The 26,123-nt window shown below is 39.1% G+C and overlaps 1 protein-coding gene across 1 annotated transcript; it reads right to left on the minus strand.

Moving 5' to 3' along the window:
- Positions 1 to 520: 520 nt before the first annotated feature.
- On the minus strand, positions 521 to 25,689 carry LOC119731577 (F-box only protein 22-like). Its single transcript, XM_038204771.1, has 2 exons — positions 25,607 to 25,689; positions 521 to 959 (listed from the first exon to the last, which is right to left on the minus strand). The coding sequence occupies exons 1-2, from the start codon at positions 25,687 to 25,689 to the stop codon at positions 521 to 523; spliced, it is 522 nt and encodes a 173-aa protein (XP_038060699.1).
- Positions 25,690 to 26,123: the final 434 nt, after the last annotated feature.

Below are 26,123 nucleotides of genomic sequence, written 5' to 3' on the forward strand. Positions count from 1 at the left end.
GGTGGAAACCGTGCACAGAACTGGGATCTTGCAGTTCTGTGTAATTTTGATGTAATTTGGACCCTAAAAGCGCTTTACTTTGCAATGGAGTGTAGGCATCGTTTTTTCAAAATGGCGATGGGCTTCAGGACTTTTTTCAGGGGTGATCATCTTCAGATGGAAATTTCTCCTAAAAGTCATCAGTTGACCCCCAAAAATTGAAGAGAAAATGAAAGATGATGAAATAAGCTTTAATTTGATGTGTGTCTCGAACACCTTGGAGAGTTGTGAATATTTTTCCCGAATTTTTGAAGTGGGAGCATTTACCAATGGGGTCTATGGAAGTTTATTTACTGGTCTGCTACCTGCTGGTCCTTCCTTAATCACTCCCTGTTTGTAGCCAAGCGAGGGGGCACTTCCGCACAGAGTCCATAGTAACAGTGTCTCAAGTCTGGAGAGTTTAAAGTTCAAATGTCAACAAGACAGTGGACCAGTTATTTCAAGTGCAAATTAAAGAGATCACTCACTAATGCCTCACTGTTCAGCCAAATGACAGCAAGCATACTACACAAGTGAACGACTTCTCCAAATTCTGCAGTTTCTTCAGCGCATTCCTGCGCCTGAGGTCTGCCGAGTCTCGGTCTGCACTCTCCTGCACCGATCTCCCAAGGGTGAAGTTATCACAGCCGTACTCCCCGCCCCCAAAGAACCCCACAAGGGGCGTGTCGGGAAAGACCTCGTGAAAGGCTCCACTTTCCACATCCTCGGCCTGGTAGAAATGGCGCCCTCTCCCAACGCAGCTGAACAAGAAAGCCAGGCTGTGTTTCGCTGGCAATCCCAACTTCTTGAGTTCCTGGAATTTCGAGCGAGCTTTGTCCCTGGTGGTGACGCTGTTACCAAGAACCACAAATGCTGCCCTCACGTTGGGTCCGGAGAATCTGACTGTCAGACAACTGGGCAGTTTCTTGGAGTTTGTTCCCCTGAAAAGAATGCAATTTGACATTATTTAATCCAGCAATACCCATGATGATACTAACCATGGTCGGCTACCGTATATCTGGAATCTGCAAAGTATGTCTCTCCAGAAACATGTTCTAAGTGAGACATGTCCAAGTCTGCATGTTTGACGTTGTTTTTGTTTTCTTTTCTGGTCCCAGAGAGCCAGCTTATAGTCCTCTTTTTGTAACTCACTGACTGACTGTCACTTATGAGCCGGGCAGTGCTATTGTATAGGATTACCCCGTAACCCCAATGACTTTCCAAAATCCGGCCCATTGTGCAGATTGATGCATGAAAAGACTTCTAGTATAAAATAGCCATTCCAACCAACCTCTTGAAAATTGGACGACCAACTTTCTGCCTATGGACAGATTCAGTTGTTTGGAATGACTCCAGAGGCTAGTCAATGGAAATTTAATGCATGTTGTCATTTGAAACCAAGATCCATTTGGAGGTCAGTGAAAAACTATGCCTGAGTTAGTATATTAAAATATTAGGTTGCATTTGAATTGTAGTTTTTTACTCCTCAGTTCTTTTCACTTCAATTTTTAATCAGTTTATTCTTGATTTGCATATTACTGATTGCTTTTCCTATCTGATCAAAATTTATGGCTTTGTAAAAGGTTAAAAACAGAGCAAGAGTGCAACAGCTTTTAAAATGATTGAGAAGTCTATGTTTTTTAATAACAGGATCATTGTACTTATACAAATCTGTAAACAAGTCACAATACTGAATGGCAATATTTAATTGATGTATTTCTTTGAAACACTCCATTTGTAATAGATAAATTTAATGTTTAAAAACAATACCTTTAAAGTCGAAATCCACCTGTGACCTTCAGGCTATTGTACAAGTGAAGAGCTCATTTGCAAAAACGGTTATATGATCCATTTTTTTTCACCTTTTGAGAAACTGTGCTTAAAAACAACATAGAACATTACTTGTGCACAAATGTGGACTGCCCATTACATAATGTCAAACTCTTGTCTATTTGTATTTGAAAAGTAATTTTAGGTGTTCAGGGAAAATATTATGTTTTCTTTTTAAATTTTGTAAAATTGGCTCTTATCTGCTTTTGCAAATGTACTCTTCAAATGCTTTGCCTGCTCGACTTACAAATGAAAAACTATCAAGAAAACACATTGCATTGATTTGAAATTGCGTCTAATAATTTTTCTGGATATAGGACTCAACAATTCGAAAATCGACGGGAACCATTAAAGAATAAATTTAATATGATTTCAAGAAAAACAGTGTACTTATCGCAAAAAATTCAACTCGAATTCGAGTCACTTTAAGTGGGACAAAAATAAAGCACTCTTTGTGGCGACGATAACTCCAGACAAAAAAATTGCACTGATTTGAAATTGCGTCCCATAATTGACTGTGATATATGACACAATTATTTGAAATTCGACAGAAACTGTTGAAGAAAAAAATTAATACAACAAAAATCCAAAAGGACAGTGCGCAAGACCACTCCCTTACATTTTGCCAACATCAATTTCTTCCAACAGAGGGCGCGCTACACAAGTACTGGTCACCACCGTAAAGACTTCTGTCAACGTGGATCACGATCTGCCCAAACGAAGTCGGCATTTAGTGAACACTTAAACACACTTTGTGGAGAAGATAACTCAAGAACAATACAGCGCACTGAATTGAAAATTCGTTCAAAAATTATTCGGAATATAGGACACAACTGGTTTGAAAATCGACGGGAACCATTGAAGAATAAATAATATGATTTAAGGAAATACTGTGTACTAATCGCGACAAATTCAACTCGAATTTGAGTCACTTTTATTGGAACAAAAAATAGCACTCTTTGTGGAGACGATAACTCAAGAACAACGCAGTGCACTTAATTGAAATTTCGTTCCCTAATTGTTCGGGGTATAGGTCACAAATGGTTTGAAAATCGACGGGAACCATTACAGAATAAATTTAATATGATTTAAAGAAATACAGCGTACTAATTGCGAAAAATTCAATTCGAATTCGAGTCACTTTTAATGGAACAAAAATAAAGCACGCTTTGTGGAGACGATAACTCGAGGACAACACAGCGCACTGATTTGAAATTGTGTCCCATAATTGACTGTGATATACGACACAATATATTTGAAATTCGACAGAAACCGTTGAAGAAAAAAAAATTAATACAACAAAAACCAAAAGGACGGTGTGTAAGAGGACCCCCGTACATTTTATCAACATCAATTTCCTCCAAAAGAGGGCGCGCTACACAAGTACTGGTAAAGACTTCTGTCAACGTGGATCACGATCTGCCCAAACGAAGTCGGCATTTAGTGAACACTTAAACACACTTTGTGGAGACGATAACTCAAGAACAACGCAACGCACCGAATTGAAATTTCGTTCAATAATTGTTCGGAATATAGGACACAAATGGTTTGAAAATCGACAGGAACCATTGAAGAATAGATTAAATATGATTTAAAGAAATACAGTGTACTAATCGCAAAAAATTCAATTCGAATTCGAGTCACTTTCAATGGAACAAAAAATAGCACTCTTTGTGGAGACGATAACTCAAAAACAACGCAGTGCACTGAATTGAAATTTTGTTCAATAATTGTTTGGGATATAGGACACTAATGGTTTGAAAATCGACGGGAACCATTGAAGAATAAATATAATATGATTTAATGAAATACAGTGTACTAATCGCGATAAATTCAATTCGAATTCGAGTCACCTTTATTGGAACAAAAAACAACACTCATTGTGGAGACGATAACTCAAGAACAACGCAGTGCACTGAATTGAAATTTTGTTCAATATTTGTTCGGAGTATAGGACACAAATGGTTTGAAAATCAACGGGAACCATCAAAGAATACAGTTAATATGATTTAAAGAAATAAGCGTACTAATCGCGAAAAATTCGATTCCAATTCGAGTCACTTTTGACAAAAATAAAGCACTCTTTGAGGAGACCGGGAGACGATAACTCAAGAAAAAACACATTGCACTGATTTGAAATTGCGTCCCATAATTGACTGTGATATACGACACTGAAATTCGACAGAAATCGTTGAAGAAAAAAAAATAAAGAACAAAACAAAAACTACAGTATAAGGAGGGCTCTCCCGTACATTTTTACAAACAGCAATATCTTCCAAAAGAGGGCGCGCTACAAAAATACTGGTCGCCACCATAAAGACTTCTGTCGACGTGGCTCACGATCTGCCCAAACAAAGTCGGCATGAAGTGAAAAAAAATCAAACACAATCAGTTGTCCAAGCTTAATTCAATGCGTCACTTAAGTTTTGAGATGTCCAGCTGGACTATCGTTTCTGTGCAAAAGTGAGGAAATGTTCTGTTTGGACTGTAACTGCAGCCTATTGGCAGGTTTTTCTCATTGTTGACACAAGACACTGTTGAGGGAGAGAAAAACAATATTTTGTCTCAATCTTCTGTCTTGTTTGTCTACGTTTTCATGACCAATTATCTGGCCAGAATTCAATGTGTCACCTAATTTTTGAGATAACGTGGCTACCTTGACTATCGTTTCTATGCAAAAGTGAGCGGGATTTTCTCCGACACTGTTGAGGGAGAGAAAAACAATATTTTGCCTCAATATTCTGTCTTGTTTTTTTCATGACCAATTATCTGGCTAGAATTCAATTCAATGCGTCACTTAATTTTTGCGTCACTTAATTTAATTAACATTATTGGATTTAGGGATAACAGTTTTCAGCCATTTCCAATTGGTTAATTATCAACGTTAAAAATGCGCTGCACAAACACAAGAATAGCTGCCTTAAATTTGAAACAATGTCCGAAAGCAGGTTTTTTGGTCACCACAACATTTGTTTGTCTTATTAATAATTTATAGAGTGAATAAAAAGTCTATTGACTCACTTTATCGAGCTGTCTGCTGCGCTAGTCGGACAATAATGGAAAGTATCATCAAACAACAGGCGGCGCCCTTCACAATTAACGGTGTCAAGTGACAATCTCATAACCCATTAATTCCCCGCATTATCTAAGCAAAAGAAAAACGGATCACGAAACCCACTTCCCAATTCCCTAAGCAAAAAGAAAAACGGATAACAAAACCAATTCCCATTTCCTAAGCAAAAAGAAAAACGGATGACGGACTTCGAATTCAAAATCCATTCTCGACAGCAAAACGGATAACGAATAACGATTCCCACTTTCCTATTCTACAGCCAAACGGAAAACGAATAACGATTCTCAAGAGGAAGATCAAATAAGACAACGAAAATCAAGTCAGAAGAGAGGAAAATCAAGTAAGAAGTGGAAAATCACGTCAGAGTAAGAAGAGGAAATCAAGTTACAACAAGTGGTGGTAAGGTTAAGGTACGGTTGTAAGGGGAGATGGGACGCCGTTTTAGAAGAGGAAAATCAAGCACGAATCAAGTCAGCAGAGCAAAATCAAGTTAGAAGAGGAAAATCAAGTGAGAAGAGGAAGATCAAGTCAGAAGAGGAAAATCAAATTAGAAGAGGAAAATCACTTTCCAAGAGGAACATTAAGTTACAATTAGAAAATCAAGTCAGACAAGGAAAATCAAGCCCCAAGAACAACATCAAGTTAGACAAGGAAAATCGAATTACAAGTGGTGGTAAGGGAAGGCTGTAAGGGAAGATGGGAGGCCGTTTCAGAAGAAGAAAATCAAGCACAAATCAAGTCAGAAGAGGAAAATCAAGTTTAAAGAGGAAAGTCATATCAAAAGAAAAAAAATCAAGCCCCAAGAGGAAGATCCAATCAGGCAACAAAAATCAAGTCAGAAGAGAGGAAAATCAAGTAAGAAGTGGAAAATCACGTCAGTGTAAGAAGAGGAAATCAAGTTACAACAAGTGGTGGTAAGGTACGGCTGTAAGGGGAGATGGGAGGCCGTTTTAGAAGAGGAAAATCAAGCACGAATTAAGTCAGAAGAGGAAAATCAAGTTAGAAGAAGAAAATCAAGTGAGAAGAGGAAGATCAAGTCAGAAGAGGAAAATCACGTCGGAGTAAGAAGAGGAAATCAAGTTACAACAGTGGTGGTAAGGTACTTTTGTAAGGGGAGATGGGAAGCCGTTTTAAAAGAGGAAAATCAAGCACGAATCAAGTCAGAAGAGGAAAATCAAGTGAGAAGAGGAAAATCAAGTGAGAAGAGGAAGAACAAGTCAGAAGAGGAAAATCAAGTTAGAAGAAGAAAATCAAGTGAGATGAAGAAGAACAAGTCAGAAGAGGAAAATCAAGTTAGAAGAGGAAAATCACTTTCCAAGAGGAACATTAAGTAACAAGTGAAAAATCAAGTCAGACGAGGAAAATCAAGTTACAAGAGGAAAATCAAGCCCCAAGAGGAAGATTAAGTTTCCAGAGGAAGATCAAGTAAGAAGATGAAGTTACAACAATGTGTGGTAAGGGACGGCTGTAAGGGGAGATGGGAGGCCGTTTCAGAAGAGGAAAGTCAAGCACGAATCAAGTCAGAAGAGTACAATCAAGTTAGAAGAGAAAACTCAAGTTAGAGAAGAGGAAGATCAAGTATGAAGTGGAAAATCACGTCAGAGGAAGCAGTTGAAATCAAGTTACAACAAGTGGTGGTAAGGTACGGCTGTAAGGGGATATGGGACGCCGTTTTAGAAGAGGAAAATCAAGCACGAATCAAGTCAGAAGAGGAAAATCAAGTGAGAAGAAGAAAATCAAGTGAGAAGAGGAACATCAAGTTACAATTGGAAAATCAAGTAAGACGAGAAAAATCAAGTTACAAGAGGAAGATTAAGTTTCAAGAGGGAGATCAAGTAAGAAGATGAAATCAAGTTACAACAATGTGTGGTAAGGGACGGATGTAAGGGGAGATGGGAGGCCGTTTCAGAAGAGGAAAGTTAAGCACGAATCAAGTCAGAAGAGGAACATCAAGTGAGAAGAGGAAAATCAATGGACAAGAGTAGTTCAAGTCAGAAAAGGAAAATCAAGTTAGAAGAGGAAAATCAAGTGAGAAGAGGAAAATCAAGTCAGAAGAGGAAAATCAAGTTAGGAGAGGAAAATCACTTTCCAAGAGGAACATTAAGTAACAAGTGAAAAATCAAGTCCGACCAGGAAAATCAAGTAACAAGAGGAATATCAAGCCCCAAGAGGAAGCTTAAGTTTCAAGAAGAAGATCAAGTAAGAAGAGGAAAATCAAGTTACAACAATTGGAGATAAGGGACGGCTGTTAGGGGAGTTGGGAGGCCGTTAGAGAAGAGGAAAATCAAGCACGAATCAAGTCAGAAGAGTACAATCAAGTTAGAAGAGAAAAATCAATTTACAAGAAGAAGATCAAGTAAGAAACGGAAAATCACGTCAGAGTAAGAAGAGGAAATCAAGTTACAACAATTGGTGGTAAGGTACGGCTGTAAGGGGAGATGGGACGCCGTTTGAGAAGAGGAAAATCAAGCACGAGTCAAGTCAGAAGAAGAAAATCAAGTGAGAAAAGATCAAGTGAGAAGAGGAAAATCAAATGAGAAGAGGAAAATCACTTTCCAAGAGGAACATTAAGTTACAAGTTGAAAATCAAGTCAGACAGGGAAAATCAAGTTACAAGAGGAAAATTAAGCCCCAAGAGGAAGATTAAGTTACAAAAGAAAATTCAAGTAAGAAGTGGAAAATCACGTCAGAGTAAGAAGCTACAACAATTGGTGGTAAAGCGACGGCTGTAAGGGGAGATGGGAGGCCGTTTCAGAAGAGGAAAGTCAAGCACGAATCAAGTCAGAAGAGTACAATCAAGTTAGAAGAGAAAAATCAAGTGAGAAGAGGAAGAACAAGTCAGAAGAGAAAAATCAAGTTAGAAGAGAAAAATCACTTTCCAACTGGAACATTAAGTAACAAGTACAAGTGACGTATACACTGGCCGTGATTCATTCAATGTACAGTTGGCGCTTCAGTCTATTAAATTATGTGGATATATCCGGGATTATATGAGGAATTAAATCGTACTCCAGCCAGCGGAGAAACTTGGGTTTAACTTGGGTAGGGCACCTGGGGTGCGTTATTTTTTTCAAAGGCTGCACTAAATGCAAAACTAAAGTATCATTACAACAGTGAATGTTTTAATTCAGGTTTTCAAAATGGAGCGGAGCGGGGGGGGGGGGGGGCAGCTTCCACTGGGGGTGGGGGTACATGTGCCCCGTGTCCCCCGTAGTTATGCCCCTGAGGTAGGCTTTGCTCCTTGATTGGGACTTTGAGGAAATAAAATACAGTTAAATAAACTTCCATGAACTTTACGCATCATATACGGCCCCTGTATAATTGTAGCCTTCTAAATGTGAAAAAGGTTTTTTACACTTGAATATCTCCCTCTTGAATATTCATTCAGAAATGTTCCATGTATGACCGGTGATGATGGACCTAAAAAGCAAACGTTCACTACCTAAAGTAATGATACAGTTCCAAAATAGCATGTACAGTGATTTAAGATCCCCCCATATCAACGAGAAAGGCTTGTATGGAACGACCAGATTTCCTACATTTGCTAGTTGGTGGCCTCCGCATAACGCGTACGATTCATCCTGAACTAGCCCTGGTGATATCCGGACAAACAAATCACTCCAGAATTTGCCATTCTGTATTGCGAACCACCACGATTTATAATAATCTTTGAAGCAATGACGTAGCGACGATGAGGGTGGGGGATAGTTGAACGACCACATACCCCCAACTTCCCCTCCCCCCCCCCCCCCCCAATACCAGTGAAAAAACAAAATGACAAAGCCGCTTGTCTGATTAGGGGCCTTACGTGGCCTTGTTCCGAAGCCGGGCACGAAGTCTATGTTTGCAAAACGACCGAAGTCAAGAGACAGACCGGGGTTTCCCAAACTCCGGTTTCGTTCCGCATACCGGCTTCGGACATACAGTTTTGCAATAGAGCTGGATACAGTATTTGAATGAAGCTGGGATTTGGAAACCTCGCTTGCAGCACTCGACGTGTGTCTAGTCTCCGTTCAAAACGCCTCGCTGTTTCGCCACTCGGTAACTACCGGCGCTAGTCAGGGTGACCTTGTGAAAAGGCTACCGTTAGGCCTCTTGACCAGCAGCGGGAATCTCTTGTAAATATTTGCGGAACCACCAACTTGGAAAGTTTGAAAAGCTGGGGTGGAGGGGGTTGGGCTAGACGCTACCTGACTATTGAGGGCACTGTTCCCAAAAGCACGTTTACATACCCGCCCTAGTGGTAGTGACATGAAATAAAAGACATTCTTATTAAAATTCTTATAAAATGTTTTATACTTGGTGGTGCACATGATCATGGTCTCAAGACGTATCCTCGTCGTTTGGAATAAATTGTGCAACCAATGTGTCTATGTCGTTTGGAAAATTGCACAACGAACAAAACGTCCAGCCTTCGTTTCAGGTAGATTGCAAAATCAGAAAACGTTTCTTTTCTTTTGAAAATATTGCGCAAGAAAAAGAGGGGAAACAAAATAATTCCTAACCATATAAGGCTATATGTGGTTGATAATAAAAACAAAAATGGTTCTATGAATGTTGATCGAAGCTTCTCCTACTTTCTAAGGAATGTTTGCATTAATTGTTTTGGAGAAAAGTTATTTTTTGGCCTACTTGAATTTTAAAAAAATAAGGCTTTACCCCTTGTCTTTTTTTTTATTGAGGATAAAACACAAAATCTAAATTGCTTCAAAGTTGCTGGAAAGCTGCAGGCAAAGGGATCCCGGAATACATTTTAATTTAATGCAACAGATATTTCTTCAGTAATCTTTTGGAAACCGAATGTGTTGTTTTTGCCTCGTGAAAGTTAACTAAAAATTGCCAGTTATTTTTTGCGTTAAACACACTACGTTTTCTGGATGGGTATATTAATTTTATTGTTCGATGCTTCCTGATTCCTCTTCACATTCGAAAGGGTTGTGTTATCTATCACGACCTATCAAGAGAGATAATTGAAATGTTTCTTGAGTTATTGTCTCCACAAACAGGGTATTGTTTATGACTTATGAACATTGACTTAAATTTGTCTTGTATTTTTCGTGCTTAACATACTAATTTGTTTTGTTGTTATATTATTTCTATTGGCAAGCAATACCTCTTCATATTCAACAGTTATTTCTTGAGTTTTCGTTTGGAAACCGAGTGCGATTTTTTTTGTGTCTTGAAAGTTGACTTCAGTAAATTCTTCACCATCATTTTATCGTGTGACATTATGTGTGATTGTGTTTCTGTTTAATAGTAAGGACGATTTAAGGACACCGTGACTTCAATTGGGAATGCAGTTTTGTCGGTGTTACAAAAAAACTATATTGGCGCCGATAATCTCTGTTTTGTCTGTCAGTATTTAACAGGCTTGCGGTGCCAGTCTTGCTTAACGTACAACTATATAGTATTGAGTAAAAAGTGATTTGTACAAAATTCATAGAACAAGAAAGAAAATGAGATCGAAACAATTTAATGTTTAAAACGTGAACAATATTATCCAAATGAAGCAACGTTCATGGCAAAAAAAGTCACAACTCCTATTAGAGAAGAAAAGAAATTCCCAAAGGTTCCGTTGTTTCCTCTTTTTCAAGGGCATTATCCAAACTCTTTCCAACTACTCTTTGCTTTCTGATTGTCTCGTACAGAGACAGCTGTACCCAGCGGTTTTATCTTTCAATAGAGGGCGCACCACATGCACAGTGGTCGCTACTGCTAACACGCACAGTCAACACGAACTGGTAGTGAATAAAAAGAAGACACTTATGGCTCGGGCAATATCTCATGTAATACTGAATGTATCAACTCAGTATTTCTTTGAGTAATTGTTCATAATGTGTTACGATCGCCAGTACAATTTCAAGTGAATTCGTCAAAGAACAAAAATAATGTGAGCGAAACAACTTAGTGTGTTAAACCTAAAAAATACATTCGAATGAACATCATCGTAAATGACAGAAAATACTATATGGTTCGGTTGATAAGTCACAATTTACAAATTGTTTTTTAGTGAAATTCCGACCAATGATTCGTCATAATGTATCACATTCAGGAGTTTATTTTTATGGGAATTCGTTGAACAAGATCAAAACAAGATAGTGGGCTGAAGTCGGTGCACGGTGAGCGGTGTTTGTTTAGCGCGATAAAAATAACACAAAGTGTCCTCACAATGCAATTTCCTTCAATTGTTTTACATTCATTCGTTGGCAGTTCCTCTTCTGACTTGATTCTCACTTGATTCTCCTCTTCTAACTTGATTTTGCTCTTCTGACTTGATTCGTACTTGATTTTCCTCCTCTAAAACGGCCTCCTTTTTCAACTTAATGTTCCTCTTGGCAAGTGATTTTCCTCTTCTAACTTGATTTTCCTCTTCTGACTTGATCTTCCTCTTCTCACTTGATTTTCCTCTTCTAACTTGATTTTCCTCTTCTGACTTGATTCGCGCTTGATTTTCCTCTTTTAAAACGGCCTCCCATCTCCCCTTACAGCCGTCCCTTATCACCAATTGTTGTAACTTGATTTCATCTTCTTACTTGATCTTCCTCTTGAAACTTAATCTTCCTCTTGGGGCTTGATTTTCCTCTTGTAACTTGATTTTCCTCGTCTGACTTGATTTTTCACTTGTTACTTAATGTTCCTCTTGGAACGTGATTTTCCTCTTCTAACTTGATTTCCCTCTTCTCACTTGATCTTCCTCTTCTCACTTGATTTTCCTCTTCTAACTTGATTTTCCTTTTCTGACTTGAACTTCCTCTTCTCCATTGGTAAATCAAGTCAGCAGAGGAAAATTAAGTTAGAAGAAGTAAATCAAGTGAGAAGAGGAAGAACAAGTGAGAAGAGGAAAATCAAGTTACAAGAGGAGAATCAAACCCCAAAAAGAAGATTAAGTTTCAAGAGGAAGATGCAAGTAAGAATATGAAATCAAGTTACAACAATTGGTGGTAAGGGACGGCTGTAAGGGGAGATGGGAGGCCGTTTTAGTAGAGGAAAATCAAGCACAAATCAAGTCAGAAGGAGTACAATCAAGTTAGAAGAGAAAAATCAATGGACAAGAGTAGTTCAAGTCAGAAATGGAAAATAAAGTTAGAAGAGGAAAATCAAGTGAGAAGAGGAAGATCAAGTCAGAAGAGGAAAATCAAGTTAGGAGAGGAAAATCACTTTCCAAGAGGAACATTAAGTAACAAGTGAGAAATCAAGTCAGACGAGGAAAATCAAGTTACAAGAGGAAAATCAAGCCCCAAGAGAAAGATTAAGTTTCAAGAGGAAGATCAAGTAAGAAGATGAAATCAAGTTACAACAATTGGTGGGAAGGGACGGCTGTAAGGGGAGATGGGAGGCCGTTTCAGAAGAGAAAAGTCAAGCACAAATCAAGTCAGAAGAGTACAATCAAGTTAGAAGAGAAAAATCACGTTAGAAGAGAAAATTCAAGTAAGAAGTGGAAATTCACGTCAAAGTAAGAAGATGAAATCAAGTTACAACAATTGGTGGTAAGGGACGGCTGTAAGGGGGGATGGGAGGCCGTTTCAGAAGAGGAAAGTCAGGCAAGAGAAAAATCAAGTTAGAAGAGAAAATTCAAGTAAGAAGTGGAAAATCACGTCAGAGTTAGAAGAAGAAATCAAGTTACAACAAGTGGTGGTAAGGTACGGCTGTAAGGGGAGATGGGAGGCCGTTTTAGAAGAGGAAAATCAAGCACGAATCAAGTCAGAAGAGGAAAATCAAGTTAGAAGAAGAAAATCAAGTGAGAAGAGGAAGATCAAGTCAGAAGAGGAAAATCACGTCGGAGTAAGAAGAGGAAATCAATTTACAACAGTGGTGGTAAGGTACTTTTGTAAGGGGAGATGGGAAGTCGTTTTAAAAGAGGAAAATCAAGCACGAATCAAGTTAGAAGAGGAAAATCAAGTGAGAAGAGGAAGATCAAGTGAGAAGAGGAAGATCAAGTGAGAAGAGGAAGATCAAGTCAGAAGAGGAAGATCAAGTCAGAAGAGGAAAATCAAGTTACAAGAGGAAAATCAAGCCCCAAGAGGAAGATTAAGTTTCAAGAGGAAGATCAATTAAGAAGAGGAAATCAAGTTACAACAATTGGTGGTAAGGGACGGCTGTAAGGGGAGATGGGAGGCCGTTTCAGAAGAGGAAAGTCAAGCACGAATCAAGTCAGAAGAGTACAATCAAGTTGGAAGAGAAAAAATCAAGTTAGAAGAGAAAATTCAAGTAAGAAGAGGAAAATCACGTCAGAGTAAGAGTAAATTCTCTTTCCAAGAGGAACATTAAGTTACAATTGGAAAATCAAGTAAGACGAGAAAAATCAAGTTACAAGAGGAAGATTAAGTTTCAAGAGGAAGATCAAGTAAGAAGATGAAATCAAGTTACAACAATTGGTGGGAAGGGACGGCTGTAAGGGGAGATGGAAGGCGGTTTCAGAAGAGGAAAGTCAAGCACGAATCAAGTCAGAAGAGGAACATCAAGTGAGAAGAGGAAAATCAATGGAGAAGAGGAAGTTCAAGTCAGAAAAGGAAAATCAAGTCAGAAGAGGAAAATCAAGTTAGCAGAGGAAAATCACGATGAGAGGCCGTTTCAGTAGAGGAAAATCAAGCAAAAATCAAGTCAGCAGAGGATAATCAAGTTAGAAGAGAAAAAAACAAGGTAGAAGAGAAAGAACAAGTAAGAAGTGGAAAATCACGTCAGTATAAGAAGAGGAAATCAAGTTACAACAAGTGGTGGTAAGGTACGGCTGTAAGGGGGAGATGGGAGGCCGTTTTAAGAGAGGAAAATCAAGCACGAAACAAGTCAGCAGAGGAAAATCAAGTGAGAAGAAGAAAATCAAGTGAGAAGAGGAAGAACAAGTCAGAAGAGGAAAATCAAGTTAGAAGAGGAAAATCTATGGAGAAGAGGAAGTTCAAGTCAGAAAAGGAAAATCAAGTTAGAAGAGGAAAATCAAGTGAGAAGAGGAAGATCAAGTGAGAAGAGGGAAATCAAGTTAGAAGAGGAAAATCACGTTCCAAGAGGAACATTAAGTAACAAGTGAAAAATCAAGTCAGACGAGGAAAATCAAGTTACAAGAGGAAAATCAAGCCCCAAGAGGAAGATTAAGTTTCAAGAGGAAGATCAAGTAAGAAGATGAAATCAAGTTACAACAATTGGTGATAAGGGACGGCTGTAAGGGGAGATGGGAGGCCGTTTTAAAAGAGGAAAATCAAGCGCGAATCAAGTCAGAAGAGGAAAATCAAGTTAGAAGAGGAAAATCAAGTGAGAAGAGGAAGATCAAGTCAGAAGAGGAAAATCAAGTTAGAAGAGGAAAATCACTTGCCAAGAGGAACATTAAGTTGAAAAAGGAGGCCGTTTTAGAGGAGGAAAATCAAGTACGAATCAAGTCAGAAGAGCAAAATCAAGTTAGAAGAGGAGAATCAAGTGAGAATCAAGTCAGAAGAGGAACTGCCAACGAATGAATGTAAAACAATTGAAGGAAATTGCATTGTGAGGACACTTTGTGTTATTTTTATCGCGCTAAACAAACACCGCTCACCGTGCACCGACTTCAGCCCACTATCTTGTTTTGATCTTGTTCAACGAATTCCCATAAAAATAAACTCCTGAATGTGATACATTATGACGAATCATTGGTCGGAATTTCACTAAAAAACAATTTGTAAATTGTGACTTATCAACCGAACCATATAGTATTTTCTGTCATTTACGATGATGTTCATTCGAATGTATTTTTTAGGTTTAACACACTAAGTTGTTTCGCTCACATTATTTTTGTTCTTTGACGAATTCACTTGAAATTGTACTGGCGATCGTAACACATTATGAACAATTACTCAAAGAAATACTGAGTTGATACATTCAGTATTACATGAGATATTGCCCGAACCATAAGTGTCTTCTTTTTATTCACTACCAGTTCGTGTTGACTGTGCGTGTTAGCAGTAGCGACCACTGTGCATGTGGTGCGCCCTCTATTGAAAGATAAAACCGCTGGGTACAGCTGTCTCTGTACGAGACAATCAGAAAGCAAAGAGTAGTTGGAAAGAGTTTGGATAATGCCCTTGAAAAAGAGGAAACAACGGAACCTTTTGGGAATTTCTTTTCTTCTCTAATAGGAGTTGTGACTTTTTTTGCCATGAACGTTGCTTCATTTGGATAATATTGTTCACGTTTTAAACATTAAATTGTTTCGATCTCATTTTCTTTCTTGTTCTATGAATTTTGTACAAATCACTTTTTACTCAATACTATATAGTTGTACGTTAAGCAAGACTGGCACCGCAAGCCTGTTAAATACTGACAGACAAAACAGAGATTATCGGCGCCAATATAGTTTTTTTGTAACACCGACAAAACTGCATTCCCAATTGAAGTCACGGTGTCCTTAAATCGTCCTTACTATTAAACAGAAACACAATCACACATAATGTCACACGATAAAATGATGGTGAAGAATTTACTGAAGTCAACTTTCAAGACACAAAAAAAATCGCACTCGGTTTCCAAACGAAAACTCAAGAAATAACTGTTGAATATGAAGAGGTATTGCTTGCCAATAGAAATAATATAACAACAAAACAAATTAGTATGTTAAGCACGAAAAATACAAGACAAATTTAAGTCAATGTTCATAAGTCATAAACAATACCCTGTTTGTGGAGACAATAACTCAAGAAACATTTCAATTATCTCTCTTGATAGGTCGTGATAGATAACACAACCCTTTCGAATGTGAAGAGGAATCAGGAAGCATCGAACAATAAAATTAATATACCCATCCAGAAAACGTAGTGTGTTTAACGCAAAAAATAACTGGCAATTTTTAGTTAACTTTCACGAGGCAAAAACAACACATTCGGTTTCCAAAAGATTACTGAAGAAATATCTGTTGCATTAAATTAAAATGTATTCCGGGATCCCTTTGCCTGCAGCTTTCCAGCAACTTTGAAGCAATTTAGATTTTGTGTTTTATCCTCAATAAAAAAAAAGACAAGGGGTAAAGCCTTATTTTTTTAAAATTCAAGTAGGCCAAAAAATAACTTTTCTCCAAAACAATTAATGCAAACATTCCTTAGAAAGTAGGAGAAGCTTCGATCAACATTCATAGAACCATTTTTGTTTTTATTATCAACCACATATAGCCTTATATGGTTAGGAATTATTTTGTTTCCCCTCTTTTTCTTGCGCAATATTTTCAAAAGAAAAGAAACGTTTTCTGATTTTGCAATCTACCTGAAACGAAGGCTGGACGTTTTGTTCGTTGTGCAATTTTCCAAACGACATAGACACATTGGTTGCACAATTTATTCCAAACGACGAGGATACGTCTTGAGACCATGATCATGTGCACCACCAAGTATAAAACATTTTATAAGAATTTTAATAAGAATGTCTTTTATTTCATGTCACTACCACTAGGGCGGGTATGTAAACGTGCTTTTGGGAACAGTGCCCTCAATAGTCAGGTAGCGTCTAGCCCAACCCCCTCCACCCCAGCTTTTCAAACTTTCCAAGTTGGTGGTTCCGCAAATATTTACAAGAGATTCCCGCTGCTGGTCAAGAGGCCTAACGGTAGCCTTTTCACAAGGTCACCCTGACTAGCGCCGGTAGTTACCGAGTGGCGAAACAGCGAGGCGTTTTGAACGGAGACTAGACACACGTCGAGTGCTGCAAGCGAGGTTTCCAAATCCCAGCTTCATTCAAATACTGTATCCAGCTCTATTGCAAAACTGTATGTCCGAAGCCGGTATGCGGAACGAAACCGGAGTTTGGGAAACCCCGGTCTGTCTCTTGACTTCGGTCGTTTTGCAAACATAGACTTCGTGCCCGGCTTCGGAACAAGGCCACGTAAGGCCCCTAATCAGACAAGCGGCTTTGTCATTTTGTTTTTTCACTGGTATTGGGGGGGGGGGAGGGGAAGTTGGGGGTATGTGGTCGTTCAACTATCCCCCACCCTCATCGTCGCTACGTCATTGCTTCAAAGATTATTATAAATCGTGGTGGTTCGCAATACAGAATGGCAAATTCTGGTGTGATTTGTTTGTCCGGATATCACCAGGGCTAGTTCAGGGTGAATCGTACGCGTTATGCGGAGGCCACCAACTAGCAAATGTAGGAAATCTGGTCGTTCCATACAAGCCTTTCTCGTTGATATGGGGGGATCTTAAATCACTGTACATGCTATTTTGGAACTGTATCATTACTTTAGGTAGTGAACGTTTGCTTTTTAGGTCCATCATCACCGGTCATACATGGAACATTTCTGAATGAATATTCAAGAGGGAGATATTCAAGTGTAAAAAACCTTTTTCACATTTAGAAGGCTACAATTATACAGGGGCCGTATATGATGCGTAAAGTTCATGGAAGTTTATTTAACTGTATTTTATTTCCTCAAAGTCCCAATCAAGGAGCAAAGCCTACCTCAGGGGCATAACTACGGGGGACACGGGGCACATGTACCCCCACCCCCAGTGGAAGCTGCCCCCCCCCCCCCCCCCCCCGCTCCGCTCCATTTTGAAAACCTGAATTAAAACATTCACTGTTGTAATGATACTTTAGTTTTGCATTTAGTGCAGCCTTTGAAAAAAATAACGCACCCCAGGTGCCCTACCCAAGTTAAACCCAAGTTTCTCCGCTGGCTGGAGTACGATTTAATTCCTCATATAATCCCGGATATATCCACATAATTTAATAGACTGAAGCGCCAACTGTACATTGAATGAATCACGGCCAGTGTATACGTCACTTGTCTATCCACCAATCACGGTTTGTCGGTGACAAGTCGGTGACCACAAGTTGGTGACCACAAATGAGTGGTCTGTGACTGACAGGTTGCACGTGTCAATCACAAATTCCATTTTTGGATGTGTCACCGACATCCATACAATATCCACCAATAAGAAGCTGCCATTTCAATGTCGGTGACTAGTTTTTTATGGTGAGTATATAGCCTCAACGACATTAACATTGCTCTCGTATCATTAATATGAAGCGAGTCGGTGATGTGTGATTGACAGCGCATAGGGGCCATGGAATCACAAACCAGGTCCAAGTTTTTAGTCACTGCTCAGGAAATCGATGGCACTATTTAAGACATGTGGGGCCGTCCACCCCTCACAGCAAACATAGCTTATCGCCATCTTCGGACGACAACCAGAGAGAGAACTGATGACTACAATAACTCGGTGAGTGTTTAAAACAATCATTTTTCCTCGGAAGAAATTTGTTGTCTTTTGCACAATGTGTTTGAATCAATGCGGGATTCAGATTTTGTTGAATGTTGCTGATTCAATGAGTTTTCAAACAACGAGCTCGGTAGTAGGCTTGATATTTCCCCGTCTTTGTGTGTTTGTAAAATGTGGTAGCTTGAGGACTGAAAAAAAAATTTTTTAAGAACAAATGTTCAATTTCTTTTTTACTATGACTCTGATACACGTTTGCTAGCAGCAAAGCCAGCGTGCTAATTCCGATCCAGAAGTTGTGCCTTTTCCCAACGACCCCTTTGGAGTTGATAAAGATCGCGATAATTTACAAATGTGTTTGAAATTAACTTGTTCAGACGGGCTTTGTTTGTGCATAACATGCACTAATCAAAGCCCGTATGAAAGAGTTAATTTCAAATACGTTTGTAAATTATCGAGCTATTTTATTTCAGCTCTTAATGTAAACAGTTGTTGCGGATGCAGACCACGGTTTTGCGAGTTCAAATTTCAAGGCAATAAAAATTAGGAATTCCTGTAAGGCAATATTTCCGCTACTACTTGCATTGTGCACTCTCAAAAATAAATTGTCAAAATACTGACTGGTTTCTTTACTCTTTGAAAAAAATCATTTGGATTCTTGTAAAGTCACATGGACCTTTTTTATATTAAGGTTCGACTGTTAGGTTGGACTGTTTTCTGACCGCAGTTTTCCGCAAGTTCCCTGCTGTGATTCAGAACAGTAATTATTTATTATTATACCTGCTTATTCAAAATAATATTTCAGAGGGACTTCAAATCGGTGTTTCACATTTCGGTTTCAAAAACAAATCTCACAAAACCTGGATTCGTTATAACTTGGCCAATATTTTTGACATGATCAAGCACACTTATTTTTTGCCTCCTTTTTTCCTATAGACTTTATCATTTCAATTTTCAAACATGAAATCCTAGTGCAATGTACTCACATTTTTTCCGGATATCACTCAAACTCAATCAGGATGAAAAGTTATGCGGAAGTTGGCCTAGGAAGAACGTATACAGGTATCCGGACATCTCAAAATACCGGTCTTATTTGTGTTATTATTAATGTGGATATTCTCAGTGCCTTTGAACTTTGTTGTTGAACTGTGTCATTTCGCTATAGTTCACAGTGCGCCATTCCGGTTTCATCAAGTTACTTTTAAGCATTGCAGGATAAAAGTGTCACTGGTCAGAATAGACTAGAGGGCGCAAATACAAACGCACTGGATCATGATGATGCACACAATTTTATACAAGTTCAATAGCTGGATTCATTTTGTCGAATTCATGGATAGATTTGGTTTTTGGAGAACGCATTTGAGATAAATAGTCAACCCAAATTACATTTCCAACTGTACGGACTTTTTTTGGCGGTATTGTGCTTGTGGAATTCAGCTATGCCTCCCCACCAGACTCCAAGTTATCTCCTAGAGGATTTTTAATGACTCATATTTTTGTTGGTATTTTTTTCAGCCAGCAATTCGTTCGAATGTTGAGGAGTGCTTCCGCGATAGAAATCAAGAACTGTGCTTAGGTGAGTGTCTGTTTGACATTTTCTTCATTCAAGCATCGTAATCAAGCGGTGATTTGGTGGGAGACTGTATCTTTTTTTCTATTCATTTACATGTAGAAAGTTTTTGGTCACAGTTATAAACAGAAAACGTCATTCGAACAAAAGAAGTGTACAAATCTACACTCACTGTACAACTGTGCCTTACATTTTGGCCAATCGCTGCTATGAACAAACCTTTTTGAACCGTAGCCTTTTTGTTCGTGGTCTTTGAATCAACATGCGATTCAGTTTCAAACTAACTTCCGTTCGATGACGTCACAATGCTGAATTGTCGCAAAGACGTTTGTGGTAATTCAAAGAATGTCTATGGCTGCAGACCAGCAAATAAACTGCCATGGACCTCAGTGATAAATACCCCCACTTGTAAAGATCAGGACAAATACTCACAGCTCTCCAAGGTGTTTGAAACACCCTTCGAATTAAAGCTTATTTCATCATCTTCCATTGTCTGTTCAATGTTAGCGGGATAATCCGATGACCTTTTTAAAACAAAAATTCCACCCAAATATGATGACCCTGTAGCCCATCGCCCAAGGCACAATATGCCACTTCACAAAACAATGAACACTCAGATTTATTAGGACAAAAGATATTGCTCAAACAGGGGCGGATCCAGGAATTTTGCAGGGGGAGGGTCAGGCTCCTAAAAAAAAATATGTCAGATTGTTGTGACAGGCGAATGGGTTATTATTATTACTATAATTGTGATATATTTTTGTGTGTGTTTCACAGCGGGGGCTGGGGGGGGGCGAACCCCCCCCCCCCCGGATCCGCGCCTGTCAAACTATTTTGTCAAATTTTAACCTGATATGATTGTAATTTGATGTATGAAGGCGTCATGATGACGTCGCTAAAATATCCACATCTTCACACTAAGGTTCATGTTTATACCAGGTTTCATCCTTCTGCGGCTTCTCTTTGCATTTTGAATTCACCTAAATTTGACCTACCGGTAACCCCGGTAGGAAAGGTCAGACGACTTTACCTTCGAATATCAAAAATGTCTATCAATGTATAGTCAATCAGATTTCAAAGTGTGAACATGATTGTTCATTTTGTTCATGAGTTTTTGCAGTGAAATCGCTTGTAATAAGATACCCGATGACGTCATTATGACGTCAGAGTATACAAAAGGTACACCAGTGTTGATGTTCGTTCAAGATTTGAAGTGTATACCATGTACTGTACGGTTTAGTAGAAAAGTCGCAGATAGTTATTGTCCGAAAAAAAAGAAAGAAATTTCTGAACATTTCCAACCAATGATCGGGTAGTACCCGATCACCCAAATATATCAGGGTTTTGTTGTTCAGAATGAGGAATTCCTGTCTGACATTATTGCTGCCTCTACTTTCATTTCGCACGCTTCAAACTAAATTATTGTTCACATACTGACTGGTTTAGTTTTTGATAAAGTTGAAATCTTGTCACTATATGGATAGCACACTGTACATTCACGGAAAGTTGTATTGTCAAAACAAAGGCTATCAGGTAGGACTTTTTTCTAGTCATTTCTGATTGCAGTTTTGAGAAGAGTTTAAAACATCAAGTTCCCTGCTGATTTCAGAATAGTTTCAACTGATTGTGATTAATGCTTAAACAAATTCACGCACTTTTAATACTTAAAACAAGTTTATGTCTTTGGTTTAAAGAAGACATATTGCGAAAGCTCCATCCTTTATAAATAACCTCACCCATAAAATCAGTATGATCAACCACTCCTTATTTTCTTCCTCATTTTGCCATTTTAATTTTATCACTTTAATTTTAAAACATGAAATCCCGGTGCGATGTACTCACATTGTTTCCCGGCAATCACTCAAACTAATTCAGGATCAACAGTTATGGGGAAGTTGGTCACGGAAGAAAGTTTATCAGGAAATCCGGACATCAAAAACATGCCTGTCTTATTTTGTGTTATTGCTCAAGCAGTACCCTTTCAACTTTGTCATTTTGCTAGAGTTCACAGTGCGCTTTGATCATCAAGTTACATTCAGGCATTGCAGGATGAACGTGTCATGAATATAGAGGGCGCAAATACAAACAGACCGGATCGTGATGATGCACACAGTTTTATACCAGTTCAAACTGCTTTATTTAACTGGATGAATTTGTAGAAATCATGTGTAGAGTTGATGTTTGTACAAATTACTCAGGCTTTCTGTTCGCCTGAAGAGATTGAAGCAAAAGCTGTCGATGAATTTACTCATGTATTTGCATGTAGGGTTTCACTCAGCATGCCACTGAGATTCTGTTGGATACTTGGACAAACAGCGATATTGGTTTTTGGCTTATTTTTCGAAAGTTTTTGGTGATTGGTACAGATTTGCACAAATTTGAGAAATGTTGTGAGACACGTTTCAGTTGACAAACAGATGGTGGCTTATAGCCAAACCGGTGCTCTGATTTCCCATCCGGAAAATAAATCTTTATGTAACGACTGTAACTTGACTGCGGTAGTCCAGCTGTATTCCTTGGTATGAGATCGATTTCCCTCATTAATGCAGAAACTGTATGCTCATTGTGATTCCTATAACCACAAGTTCAAGCAACTTTGAACCAGTTAGAGGAACAAAGGAGCAATTGCTCACAATCTTAAGTATGATGCAGCACAACTAACTTTTGAACTTTTAGCTCAGTTGATGCTATACATTTGACCAAAACAGATAAATTAAAGCGAATATTTTTTTTGGTTCTTGTCACTGAATTTCAATGCCCACCGGCACACTATTTCGAAAACGTCTTCAGTTTGTTTAAGACATATATCTTGTCTGATATAACACTATACATTCACGAAATAATTTAGTGTCAAAAACAAGGTTGTTCAGATTCGACTGGTTTTGATTCAAATTTTGGATCCATTTTTTTTCAAGAGCTCATTACATCGATATAGGTATGATCAACCCACCCCTCTTATTTTCTGCCTCGTTTTTTCCCTGTTTAATTTATCATTTTAATATTTAAACATGAAATCCTGATGCGATGTACTCACATTGTATTCCGGCTAATTCAGGATGAAGAGTTATGGGGAAGTTGGTCACGAAGAACGTTTATCAGGAAATCCAGACAACTCAAACATGCCTGTCGTATTTTGTGTTATCATTTATGTCGATACATGTATTCTCAGTACCTTTTGAACTTTGTTGTTAAACTGTGTCATTTTGCTAGAGTTCACAGTGCGCCATTCCGGCTTCATCATCAAGCTATATTCAATCACTGCAGGATGAACGTGTCACTGAATATAGAGGGCGCACATATACAAACGGACCGGATCGTGATGATGCACACAGTTTTATTGAAGTTCAAATTGCTTTATCTAGTTGGATTCATTTGTAGAAATCATGTATAGCGTTGATGTCTGTACAAATTATTCGTCCCTTCTGTTCTACTGTCAAGAGCGGATCCAGAACACCTTTTTTTTGGGGGGGGGAGCCCAAAAATAATTTTGTCCCCCCATTGTCCCCCCAAAGTGGGTCTAAAAAATTACGGCGTGAGGTTCAGGGCCCGCTTAAGGGCCCCGAATGTTTTTTTTTTCTTTTGTTTTATTCTAAATGCTCTGTGGTGCGATCTGAGGCAATTTATGACCACTTTAACCAAATTTTTTGAGTGCACAATTAAAAAAATAAAATAAAATATGGGACATTATTCAGATAACAAACAGATGGTGGCTGATGCTAATAGCCAAACTGGTGCGCTGATTTCCGATCCGGAAGATAATTATTTTTTTATAACGACCGTACCTTGACTGCGGTGTCCACCTGTATATTTCCGCTATACTTCCTTGGTATGAGATCGATTTTTCTTGATAATGCAGAAAATGTATGCTCATTGTGATTCTCACAATCTCAAATGCAAGCAATTTTGAAAAGCATAGGATCATTTTCTTTTGATGCATTTTTTTTGTGTGAGAAGCAACAAAATGGCTTAAAAACTAAGAAGGTCGCAACTAACTTGTTAAAGTTTCAGCTCAGTGGATACTATCATTGAGAAAAAGCAGAGAAAACGTATGCACTATTTTGTTGGATCTCGTAACTTGATTCCGTTGCTTTATAACACCTTAAACTATTTTTTTTTAAATTTTAAAAACACCTTCAAAGTTTTCAAAGGATCTATCAGGCGAAATAATTTCACCGGGTATTTCACCAGCATTGCAAGGTTTCTGTCATCAAATCGCCATATATGTACTTTTCCGGGCAGTTGCAAATGATCCTACGTGGCCTTAAATTCTTTTTGCATACAGTTTTCTCTCAGAAAATCTGGGTATTTGCTTTGGTAGTTACTGCGTTTGATTCGAAAATATTAAATCCTTCAAAGAAGACATGAATATTGTTGCTCGTGCGTGGGTCTGTTCATGGCCGTTGCATGCAGGACGCATTCCGCTTAAAAAGCATATATATATATAACAATCCAGATCACATTTCGCCCGACAGAGATTATGATCTGGGGGTGTTTTATTGTGAAATTCAGCTATGCCTCCCCAACAGCCCCCAAGATATCTCCCAGCGGATTCTCAACGACTCATTTTCGTTGGTATTATTTCCAGCTTGCAATCTGCTGAGTCCTGAGGATTCCCTTCGTGATAGAATTCAAGAACGTTACATCGAGGTGAGTGTCTGTTATTTGACACTTTCCTCACTCAATCATCAGAACAGAGCAGTGATTTTGGTGGAAGACTGTATTTTTTCCTCTATATTTCCACCTTTTGGTCAACATTTTTAAAGAAAACAACGCTCGAGTGATATTCCCTCCCTATAAAACCCACCGCAGAACTACGCCAGACATTTTGGCCTGCAGTCTTTGCAAATTCCTCGTCACAACTCATCAGGGTGCCTCGAACTTGTAGCGGAAACGCGCTGAAATTTCCTTCACATTTTTTTATCGACGTATATCAGTTTGTCAAAAAAGGGAACTTAGATGAAAACAAATATTGATCACACCAATATTTAGTTGCTGTGTAATCAGATTCTTTGGAATTCGTCTTCATTTAATTTATTTTTTAAATCGGAATGTCCTAATTCTTTCTTGAGTCACGTTGTAATTCGTTTGTTTTTGTTTATCACCTTAATGATTCTATCAGGACCGGGGAAGGGGCAAGATGTGTGCCCCCTCCCCCTAAAACAAAGAAAACATTCCTTGAACAATGATTCCTCCAATCTCATGGGGTTTTTTTGGGGGGGGGGGGTCTGCAAATCTGACGGCGGATTGTCATTAATTTTAGACGAGTTCTCCTGTTTATCAAACCTCAATATTTTTTTCTCTACTCTTCCCGTTTTTAAAAACTATTTTATTGAAAAAAAATTCTCACCTGATTTGTTTCAGTTTCATGCTTTGTTTCTGTACAGAATGAAGATCTGCGTGGCAACCGTTCTTTCAATCGCCCTCCTTCTGGGTAACTCCGTCAACCTCCGAGCTTCCGTTTATACTGGGCCGGTTCCCTCGGACGGTGATGGTCCTGCGTCTCAGGCGTGTCCGATGTGCTGCCAGGGGTCGGCTGCAATTCCCGGCATACCAGGTTTGCCTGGGTCCCTAGGTCAGCCAGGGTCAAAGGGCGAGCCAGGTCAAAAGGGTGATATTGGACCGATTGGACCTATGGGTGAGCGTGGAGCAGCTGGGCCTCAAGGGGACGAAGGCATAGGCCAGCCCGGAAAAATTGGTCCAAGAGGTGTCCCAGGTGTTGTAGGGCCAACGGGGGAAACTGGTGTCAAAGGTCAAAAGGGTGAGCCAGGGGAGACACCAGACGACTCCAACCAGCAGGTAGCATTCACCGTGGTGAGGACGAGCCCCTCGGATACCTCTACGAGTCAGGACACCCGTTTGCCCTTCCAGGAGACCGAGACGCTTCTGCCGGGTACCAGCTTCGATCTCGAGACCGGCATGTTCACGTGTGGTGTGCCGGGCACCTACGTGTTCATGTTTTCTATCAGGAAGTATCCCGGCCCCTGTACGTTCATCTCCGGAAGAACGGCGACGTGGTTGTCTCTGGCCATAGCGCTGATTCAAGTCAAAATGAGCAGGTGTCTGGGAGCGCGGTGGTGGTTCTGCAGCGTGGAGATACAATGTATCTCACAATGTACGGTAGGGCGGCTAGTAATTCCAATCACTACACCTCATTCAGTGGCTTCCTCCTTTACCCCGAATAAACAAATCCAACACATAAGATACACGAGCATATCGTGTTGCTGATTTTTTTAAGCGCTTTCCATTTTGCCAAGAGAACTGGACATATTTACAGTGTCATTTAGTCTTGTATTGGTCTACAATTTATTTTCCCATGAATTTGTGGAAATTTTCGGTGTTTTTTACTGCATTTTTCAAAAATAAAAAATAATAACAAAATCCAGGCGGCCTCCAAAAAGGAAGCGGGCGGGGACGAGAAACATGTTTTATTTTTTTACTTCGCCTAATGAATAAAAAGCAATAA

This window comes from Patiria miniata, unplaced genomic scaffold (assembly GCF_015706575.1).
Source record: "Patiria miniata isolate m_02_andy unplaced genomic scaffold, ASM1570657v1 HiC_scaffold_1, whole genome shotgun sequence".
NCBI classification, from domain to species: Eukaryota; Metazoa; Echinodermata; class Asteroidea; order Valvatida; family Asterinidae; genus Patiria; species Patiria miniata.

Excerpts from the sequence above, each read along its gene's own strand:
- LOC119731577 (XM_038204771.1), bottom strand. The coding sequence starts at position 25,689 with ATGGCCAGAGACAACCACGTCGCCGTTCTTCCGGAGATGAACGTACAG. Across the intron at positions 960-25,606 it reads CTGATAGAAAACATGAACAC|GGGAACAAACTCCAAGAAAC; the intron begins GTAGGTGCCCGG and ends CATTCTTTTCAG.